This window comes from Lycium barbarum, chromosome 2 (assembly GCF_019175385.1).
Source record: "Lycium barbarum isolate Lr01 chromosome 2, ASM1917538v2, whole genome shotgun sequence".
Lineage (NCBI taxonomy): Eukaryota > Viridiplantae > Streptophyta > Magnoliopsida > Solanales > Solanaceae > Lycium > Lycium barbarum.
In genome coordinates this window covers 88,245,409-88,256,250 of record NC_083338.1, presented here as the reverse complement: position 1 = coordinate 88,256,250, position 10,842 = coordinate 88,245,409, and the positions used below count along the sequence as shown (strand labels likewise).

General features: G+C 38.6%; 1 protein-coding gene across 1 annotated transcript; it reads left to right on the top strand.

Annotated features, from left to right (window-relative positions):
* Positions 1–368: 368 nt before the first annotated feature.
* On the top strand, positions 369–1,777 carry LOC132628671 (uncharacterized). Its single transcript, XM_060344434.1, has 4 exons — positions 369–671; positions 756–836; positions 882–1,456; positions 1,582–1,777. Exons 1-4 carry the CDS (start codon positions 369–371, stop codon positions 1,775–1,777), a joined length of 1,155 nt encoding a protein of 384 aa, XP_060200417.1.
* The last annotated feature ends 9,065 nt before the right edge of the window (positions 1,778–10,842 follow it).

The following is a 10,842-nucleotide window of genomic DNA, read 5'->3' as shown; positions in this document are numbered from 1 at the left end:
ATGCACTAATTTGGAACATAAGATCAGTAAACACTAAAAAATCTTTCAAAAGGCTTTTAACAATGCATACAAAATATAAGTTCTTTCTTATAGGCTTGATGGAACCATTTCAACAGGCTTATAAGTTAGAATCTTATAGGAGAAGGCTTGGAATTAAGACTACTCTGAGCAATGTATCTGCAAAAATATGGGCTTTCATTAATGAAGAGTATGAAGTCACAGTGTTAATGGACACTGATCAGTAGCTTACCTTGAAATTATTCAATTGGGATACTGATCTTGATATGATAGTCACTTTAGTTTATGCTAAGTACGACAGACTTAATAGAATTGAATTGTGGGATTCCATGTATAACCTTGCATCAGACATGAATCTTCCTTGGCTTGTTGGTGGAGATTTCAATGTCATTGTAGATGAGGAAGAGAAATATGGTAGCCTACCTGTCACCTTAAATGAAGTGGAGGATTTCAGACACTATATTCAGACTTGTAACCTTAGTGACTTGGGTTATAAAGGAAGCACCTTCACCTGGTGGAATGGAAGGGCTGTAGATGAATGTGTGTTTAAAAGACTAGATAAATGCCTGGGTAATTTTGAACTGCAACAGCAATTTCCAGGTTCGGAAGTTAGTCACTTAATCAAGCTGGGGTTTGATCATTTCCCACTTCTGGTAAAGTGTAAACAGGAGGTTCAACAATTTAAGAAATCCTTTAAATTCTTAAATTCTTGGACAAAACATGCAGAGTTTCTATAGGTTGTGAAGGATAATTGGAAGACAGATGTGGTGGCCAATTCTTTCATGACCTTTAATGTCAAACTTAAGAATCTGAAAAAGGTGTTGTCTTAGTGGAGTAAAACAACTTATGGTGACTTTTTCCAGACTATCACTACTCTTGAAGAAGTCATCAAAACTCATGAGGCACTGTTTGAGGAAGATCCTTCTCATGCCAATAAGGAGAAACTTCAAAAAGTGCAAGCTGAGATGACAAGATCATTGCATATAGAGGAGGAGTATTGGAAGAAAAAATATGGCATGACCTGGTTCCAGGAAAGAGATAAAAATTATAAATTCTTTCATGCACATGTTAAAGGAAGGAGGAAAAGGCTGCAGTTGAAAAGAATACAAAATTCTCAAGGTCAATGGCTAGAGACTGAACATGAAATTGCTGAGGAGGCTGTTAGGTTCTACCAAGCTCAATTTCATGAAACAGTAGTTCCTACTCAGTTTGACATCTTGAAGCATGTACCTAGCATGGTCACAGATGAACAGAATGAAGAGTTGACTGCTGATCCTACCATGGAAGAAGTCAAGCATGCAGTTTTTGGCTTGAATAATGCAAGTGCTGGAGGGCCTGATGGTTTTACAAGCATATTCTTTCAAGCATGTTGGGACATTATTGGAGGAGACATATTCAACATGGTGTGGGATTTTTTCAGAGGACATGAACTTCCAAGGTACATAACTCACATAAATCTTGTACTGTTGCCTAAGAAGCAGGATGTTCAGACCTTTGGTGACATGAGACTAATAAGTTTGAGCAACTTTGTTAATAAGATTTTCTCTAGAGTTATACATGAAGGATGGTTCACCTACTACCTGATTTGATTTCCCAGAATCAAGCAGGATTTGTGAGGGGTAGGAGTATAGTAGAGAACATTTTGTTGACACAGGAGATTATTACTGATATCAGACTCAGAACTAGGAAAAGGAATCAGGTTGTGCCTAATGTAGTGATGAAACTTGACATGACAAAAGCCTATGATAGGCTGTCATAGATATTTCTCACAAATGTGATGAGGAAAATGGGATTTTGTGAGATGTTCATCAGCTTCATATATGAACTAGTTGGGAATAACTGGTATTCAGTGCTTATCAATGGCCAACCACATGGTTTCTTTCATTCAACTAGGGGTGTTAAGCAGGGTGACCCATTGTCTCCTACACTATTCATCATAGCTGCTAAAGTACTGTCAAGGGCCTTAAATTCATTGCATAATAACTTGTGGTTTACTGGTTTTGGCTTGCCTAAGTGGAGTCCAAAGATCAATCATCTTGCCTATGCAGATGATACCATCATTTTCTCGTCATCATGTGACATTTCACTTGGCTTGATTATGAAGGTGTTGTCTGAATATGAAGCAGCTTCAAGACAGTTGATTAACAAAGCAAAGAGTTTTGTGTACTTACATGATAGGGTGGAAGAGGAGGTATTTCAAAAGGTGGAAAGGGTAACTGGTATTTCTAGGAAGGAGTTTCCTCTTATGTACCTTGGCTGCCCCATATATTACAGCAAGAGCAAGATGGCATTCTACTCAGAACTGATTGCAAAGGTAAGAAATAGGTTGTAGATTTGGAAAGGAAAGCTTTTGTCCTTTGGAGGAAGGGCAATTCTCCTACAGCATGTTCTGCAGGCAATGCCTATGCACCTGTTGGCAGCTGTTGATCCTCCATCATTTGTTATTGACAAGTTGCACAAGATCTTTGCTCAGTTTTACTGGAGTAACAATATAGGAGAAAGTGGCAGGCATTGGGAAAAATGGACAAAGGTTTGTCTGCCTGTGCAGGAAGGAGGCTTGGGATTTAAATCACTTGCAGACATGTCAATGGCTTTGTTTGCTAAGTTATGGTGGAATTTCAGTACTAAACCATCCTTATGGAGTGCCTTCATGAGCAACAAATATTTGAAGAAGAATAATCCAATCCTAGTCCCTTGGAAAGAATGATCTCATATATGGAGGAAAATGTTGCAGGCTAGGGACCTGATGGATCATCAAATTTGGTGGCAGCTGAGAATGGGTTCTTCATTATTCTGGTTTGATAACTGGTCTGGACTAGGCCCATTATACTTCATTGTTCCTCTTGAATTTCAGTGTAATGAAGCCATAGAGAATGTTTCTGATGTAGTTACTGATGGTAAGTGGCATGTACCTGCCATCAGAAACAATTTGCCTGAGGATTTGGCTGAATACATCTTGACTGAGGTAAATCCACCTGCTAAACCTGGAGAGATTGACAAGCCTTGGTGGATGTTGGAGAAAAATGAAGAATTTAGTGTCAAATCTACATGGGAATATATAAGGAGCAGAGGTGAAAATAAGGACGTGTACAAGAAAATTTGGGTCAAGGGATTGCCATTCAAGATAGCATTTCTGATGTGGAGAGTATGGCATTTCAAAGTCTCTCTTGATGGTGTAGTAAAGAGTTAGGCATATCATCTGCCTTCCAGGTGTTCTTGTTGTGTAGAACCAAAGGAAGAGACTGTCCCTCACATATTCTTGAGAAGTGCAACTGCACAAGCAACATGGACATATGTTTGTGCAGCAGCTGGAATACATTTTGATGGTATGCACTTGCATCAGGTGATCATGCAGTGGTGGACAGCTGATGTTCCATCCAGACTTCAGAATATTTTCTATGCTATCCCATCTATCATAGTTTGGCAGCTTTGGAAGAATATAAATGGAGATAAGCATAGGGACAAGGTGTCAACTAGCAGAGTTATTTATCAGGCTTCTAATGATATTCAACAATTGGTGAGAATTAGGAAGCCTGGAATTAAAACAGTTCCACATAGATGGCATGATATTCTGAAGATTTTGGAACAGTTTGTGCCAAAATTACAAGTCACCAAGGTCATGTAGAAATTTCCCACTGGGGATATTTGTAAGTGCAACACAGATGGGGCAACTAGAGGCAACCCTGGCAGAAGTTCATTTGCCTTTTATGTGAGAATGTCATCTGGAGATTTGATACATGCAGAGGCTAGGACAATGGGAGAATGTACAAATACTGAATCTGAGGCACAAGCACTTCTGCAGGCTGCAAGATATTGTTTGTCAAAACATGTCTACTCCTTTATTTTGGAAACTGATTTTTTATTATTGAAGAATATCTTAGATAGAGAGTGGAAACCTCCATGGAACATTGCATTTGAGGTGGAGGAGCTGCTAGATATCATGGACCATGCAGAGGTACAGGTTTTGCATATTATGAGAGAGGGTAACCAGTTGGCTGATCATCTTGCTAACTATGCCCTTGATCATGGAGAGGTAGATATCAACTCTTTTACAGAACTGGATTCAAAGGGAAGGAAGATTCTTAATAGTGACAAACTTCAGTGTCCTTATTTAAGAATCAAAACAAAAAGAAGATATTGAGGATGGATTCTGGTGTGGAGTCCATCATGTCTCATCTTACTCAAGTCCTTTTGGAGGAGAGTAAGATGAGAAGTTTTATTTCTAATCATGTGTTCTTTTTTGCAGGTTACAAAATTTGCAGTAGGAACAAGGTACAAGGCATCAGGAAGATTCATAATTTAAATCATATCTGTCATGATATGGAACAGAAGTGGTTCAAAGGAAAGGAGAGCAATGCTACTTTGATTCTTGCACAGAACATGATAAGTATGCAGTTTTATCAGTGTACCAAAGGCCAATATTGCTGGTTTTTCATGGATTCACATATGGAAATCCTGGAGAACCTGATACCTTTGATTGCTGTTGGTGCTGTGCTGATACTCTTCACCCAACATGTTCAAGTCCATTTGGAGGAGAACATGATGAGTATACACTAACAGTAATGACTATTTTGCAGGCACACAGGCTGCATGGAAATTGGAAATTTTCAGTTTTCTTGGAAATTCTACTGAGTTTTGTATTATGGATCCTGTTAAATCTGGAGATGATATAATACATACTGAGTGGGATATCAATTGCACAGCTATTCAAATGTTTTGCACCATGGATCCTAGTCACATAGGATATGACATGGTCTTTCTCCTCGAGTTCAAAAACCAGAAGATCAGTCTTTTGAGACCTAGTCAATATGTGCTCTATTTTGCAGGAATTAATTTGCACAGAGGTCACAAAAGGAAGGCAGGTTTACATGAGTTAAGGCAACTCTATACAATGTCAACCAGTCTCTATATGTTGGCAAATATTTATGCAGTGGTATCAGCACTTTGTGCTCAACCTGCAGAAGAGATGACATCTTATGGAGACTGTCTTGGCTGCAGCAAAGGCATTTTGTGCATCAGTTGTGCAAATTCTAAAGTGCCTAGACTATTACAACAAAGCACCAAGGATTCAAAGGTGGGACTTTATATGACTGCACCTACACATTTGCAAGAAGGTAGAGAGAAGAAGCTGAGGAAGAGGAAGCAAGGGATAATCTTGGGACACATATGCATCAGCAGCTGTCTGGATATACAAAACTGGTTTTCTGCATTTGCTGCTGGCAGTCTGGGTGTACATGTCTTGCAAGTTTCAATTTCTTACAAGGATTCTTGGAGGAATTTTCAGCAACACTCAGATCAGTGGGACAATGCATGCAAAATCTCAGGCAACTACTATTCTGCAGTATATCATGTGTATATTGCATTATATCACCTGTTTTTGGAGTGCAAATCTAGAGATACAGATAGATAAAGGTTACATATCTGCAGTCATGAGCTTTTGCAAGACTGCAGGGACTGATATACACAAGTATACTGCGGATATACATAAGTATATTGCTGATATACATGGACTTTTGGCCAATTTGTGCACCAAGGGATCAAACTTGGGACACACATTGGTTGACAACAAACAAAACAACATACTGAAAGGCACAGGGATCAGCAGCACATTTCTTCAAGTTTTAGTTTACTACATTCTTATTCTAGCAATTTGTAGTGCCAACTTAAGCCATCATGTAAGACTTAAGTTGGTCATTAGATTAAGCATGTATTTAATTGGCCTATATGGTCACATTTGTAAAGACAATTTGATTGTTTTGTTTTAAGAAAATATATAAAATCAGCCCTAGGTCAAAAGCCTAGTGGACTTTATTAAAAAAAAAGAAAAAAAAAAGAAGGAAATGACACTAATTCAGAATGAGCTATCCAAAAATCAATCCAAGAAAAAGGATAAAGAACACCAAAATGAGGAGGGAAAGGTGGATGATGAGCTAGATAAGGAAGGTATCATAATTGAATTCAAGACTGCTCTATTGTAACATAATCAAAAGGATTTGGAAAAAAGAAAAAATAAAGAAGAAGAAAGTATCTTAATGAAGAATGTTATAGTCTCAGCAGCTCAGTCGATAACCAGAAAAAAGAGGAAGACTATTGAGAATGGCACAGACAAGCAAGAGACTTGTTACACCTTGAGAATTTCCGCGTCGATTACGTCGTAAGCAAACTAATGTAAGTCCAGAGAGGCTATGATACCCCTATCAGGTTAAAGAAAGACTTTTGACAATCATTAAGCATGTACCCTAAAGGTTCCGAGGCTAAGATAATCGAAGAAAGTACTTTTCATGAAAGTTTGTTGACTGGGCAGAGATACAGCCCAACATACGGACTGTAACAGTTACATACGGACGGTCTGTCAGGTCTGAGAGGCGTAAAACAACATCAGAGAGTTGTGCAGAATTTTGGCCAACATAGGATCAGTCATACGGACCGTAAGTATGACATACGAACCGTATGTCCACCGTAAGTTGCTGTCGGTGGAAAAGTTCCAAGTTACATATATTTGTCCCACTTCGTTTTTTTCCCATTTTTCTTCACCAACAGACCCCAAACACTCCCAAAAACCCTCTACACACCTCTAGAGCCTTCTCCACACTCCATTTACATAAATCCAAGGCAAATCAAAGATCAACATCATTAATCCAAGGAAATCAAGTGCAAAGAACCTCTTTAGGATTGCTAGAAGTCAAGAATTTCTTTGGAAGTAGAGCTAGGGTTTTCTTCAAGTGAAGCATTTCCATCTAAAACTCACCCCATTTCTATAAAATCAAAGGTGAGTTTTATGATCATTTCATGTTATTTAGAATATTGAAGGGTTGAAAGACTTGGATTATGGAAAGGGTAGAAAACGGGTTACAAATATAAGAATAGTGGTATTCTTGAATACAAGTTTGACATGGATCATGATTCTTGAGGTATTATGAGTGAAATCTTGTTGTAAATGATACAAACGATGGTAAGGAGGTATTATATGAGAACAAATACGATGTTATGCCATAACTATGGTCATGAATCATTTTTGTAAGGAATTGTGGGAATTTAATAATGTCGAACTTGACAAAGTAAATGATTATGATATTATGAATGTTGTTATTGATGTTGGGAGTTGTTATAGCATATGGAGGAAGTTGTAGAAACAAAGGAGATGCTGCCCAATTTTCGTTAGCTTTAGCTTAAGCCTAACTATGTTCCAATTATCAAATCTTAGTACGAATTCTCTTGAAGGTAGAATCGTGAACCTTGGAGAAAAGCGTTTAATTGATAAAGTTGGAGAGACATAAAGGTATGTAAGGCTAGTCCCTTCTTTCTAAGGCATGATTCTTATGACATGACTTCCCTTATCTCTCTATGACTTTCTTACATTCCGGAAAATATGAGTCAACGTTATGTAGAGTTTCTTATGAGATAAAAGAATAAGACATATGTTATGAATACGATAATGGCAATGACGAGCCTGAGACTAGAGATTCTAAAGCCTATGATATGATGTCTTCACGAAATTCATGCTACGAATACGACATGGAATTCTACGAAGCTAATGATCCTTGTACGACTCCTTGATGTTATTCATCATTGCTAGACCCACCTTATGATGCTAGCCCCTTTCCTTCCTAAGGCATGACCCCTGTATTGTATCTCCCATGTATTCCATGATTATTAAGAGTTTTCTTGTGAGCCAGAGATGAGATATGTCCTATGATAACGATGATGATTCCATAGTTTTCAAACTACATACGACACCCACAACTTTCATGAACCTTGCGATATAAACGATAAGGATCTTTATAATGGTAATTCCTATGTTGTGACCCCACGCTTGTTTTCCATATTGTCCTTACTCCTAAAATGCTAGGCTTCCATGATTCTTAAGGCCATTATGATGATGTTGATGAATGTTCTTCATGACAACGATTATGATGGTAATTCCCCTCCCAGTGATACCCAAAGACTAAAGTTCCATATGTCCTCATGGGATGATTGAGCATACCGTATGAGTATCCATCACATTCATGATAGTTGGCCTTCTCTTATGTCATTGTTTTCTTCAAAAGGGAGATATGCCAGTAATAACGATCATGATAGCGAAAATGATTATGCCTTCCAAGAGATATAGAAGCATAATACCCTTATTACGAATTCAGTTAAAATGTCTTATTCCTAAGAAAACCTAGAATTTGCGACTTCCAAGACTCTTAAAATGATATTGATTAAAGACTTCCGTAGTGATGGCAATGATGATAATGAGATATACCGAGCCTTGTTATGGCGGGTATGGATGACATGTATGTGATATTGTCGAGCCACTACGTGGCCGAATACGGATATTATCGAGCCATTACGTGGCCGAATACGGATACTGTCGAGCCACTACGTGGCCAAATACGGGTACTGTCGAGCCACTACGTGGCCGAATACGGGTACTGTCGAGCCACTACGTGGCCGAATACGGATAATGTTTAATGTGTATGAGCAGATACGGTATTATAATATGTATATGTATGTGCATTCCACGATTCCTGAGAAAAGGTAAAGCAAGTATGACGAATATCTCAAAAGGTATTACTTGGTTTTTTATCTTATGTTGTCCTTCACGTTTTATTTATGTTACTACTCATGCCTTACATGCTCAATACATATTTAGTACTGACGTATTTTTCTTTTTTTGGACGCTGTGTTCATACCCACAGGTAGACAGGGAGGCGACCCAGATTCATAGGAGCTGATCAGCAGATTTACGAGAGCACTCCATTATTCCGGAGGTGCCATTTGTTTTACTATTTTGTGTATATATGTTTTGGGCACGACGGGGTCCTGTCCCGTCTTTATGTTCAGTACTCTAGTAGAGGCTCGTAGATACATACATGTGGGTAGTAGATGTCCCATGATGACTACGTTGTAATTTTGTATATCATTTTGATAGTCGGAGGGCTTATGTATATAAATGTAGATATGTTTTGAAAGTGAAAATGATTCCTCCTCATGGCTAGTTGTGTCAGGAATAATAAATGAAGGCAAGTTAAGTTTGATGAGTAGTAGAACGAGTGGTGATCGGTAGTTAGCTCCGGATACCCGTCAAAATGTTTTTTAGAGCGTTTGGTCACACTTTGCTCCGTTTGTCCTCGTTTTCCTCCACAACTATTATCACTGGAATTCTTCTTACTCTGAGTTGCTAGTTTCACCTTACGTTTACAGTGTACTATTGAAAATTAATATACTACACTCTTCTGTTCCCACTATCAATCCCTTTTTCTCACTTAGCTCACTTATCCAAAAAAATTCTTGACTACTTATTTGCATCCCATCTATGCGTTGTAATTCTTCCAGTATCCTGCATCTTCTTGTTCGTGTCTTGAAATCCCTGCAATATACTCTCTTCTTTCTTCTCCTTCCTGTCTCCAAGGCTAGTCCATACTAATGAATATTTCCCATACACTCTTTTGTTTCCTCTATAATCGAATCTCGGTAATTGTTTTATCCTCATCCTAAGTTATTAATGTACTACCTTCCGGTTAGTTTGCTAATTCATTATCCTCTCGCTTGCCTTTGGTGATTTCCCAATTTTCCCTTTTTCCTCTCTCCTTTCGATCAGCCCATTAATATACCTTTCCTACCTTCATCCTCAACCTTCCCTGGGTTCCTTCTTCCTCGAGCGCCCTTCTCCTCTTGTTATTTACAGTATCGACCCTGAGGTTCGTGAAATATTCCTTTAAACGTGCAAATCCGTTCTATCCTTAAGTCATCTTTTAGGAAAGCTTCTCCATGTCTGAGGAAACCATGTCAATATGACTACACATTTATCCCTTTATATACTTCTCAAGAGCTGGAAATCTCTTAGCATCGTTACAAGGCCTGATCATTCTTTCTCTTACTTTACATTCCTTATTGTGGTCACTATCATTTAGTCCCACTTATCGAAGTCTGTTATCTGACCCCACACATTCCTCTTTTGTTCCATACTACCACACTTTATCCTTTTCACATGCCTACTTTCAAATCTTATCCAATAGTCCCTTGCCTTTCCCGTCGTCTCTCTTGGAAGATTCACTCACCCTTGTTCCTTACATTTTTTTTTCATAACATTTTGGTCTCCTTAATTTCTGTATACTCACTTTCTTCCTTTCCCGGATGTCATTGCATTAGGACTTTCCAAATCTAACCTGCAGTAAAATAACATCAACTTACCTGGTAGCATTTGTCACTTGAACTTCAATACCCTGTTCGATCAATGCTTTCAGTATATAGCATCGTCGGTTGCTGGGGCACACATATCGGTTGACGCTGCCGCATATGGGATGTCATACACATACATACATATATTTACTAATACCCCGCTTCCAAAGTCCGAATACCTTTCAAACTTATCCTAGTTCTAGAGCGGTGATGCACCTTCTTTCTCTTTGCCGGTTTAGTTCGTCGCATCATTCGCGATCTTTTAGGGTTTCCAACCACTCCTCATACTCCAATTTCCCTTAGGTTACTTTAATTTCTCATCTGCCTCTTATGTCTGAATTTGTAGAGCTCTTAATATACTTCCCAGGGGGTCACCCATCCTAGTATTTCTCTCACCCCAGCACGCTTAACCTTGAAGCTCTAATGATATCTGGTGCATTAGTACCGGTATGGTCGCATCCACCTTTCTGTGTGACCTTCCTCACACGACCTAGAACAAGTTGAAGTTCGAACAGATTCCAATACATTCTCGTAATGCATCTCCCTCCGAATTTGAAAGGATCTCTTACTCTTCCGATTACGCAAATACTATTTTTGCCTTTTCAATCCTCAATATTCATCTTTCATCTGCGCGTATAACTACCTTCCATCCTAGAT

Coding starts and splice junctions, on each gene's coding strand:
- LOC132628671 (XM_060344434.1), top strand. CDS start 369: ATGAATCTTCCTTGGCTTGTTGGTGGAGATTTCAATGTCATTGTAGAT. Junction 672..755: donor TTGATCATTTCCCACTTCTG/GTAAAGTGTAAA, acceptor GAGTTTCTATAG/GTTGTGAAGGATAATTGGAA. Junction 1,457..1,581: donor AGAGGACATGAACTTCCAAG/GTACATAACTCA, acceptor TTATACATGAAG/GATGGTTCACCTACTACCTG.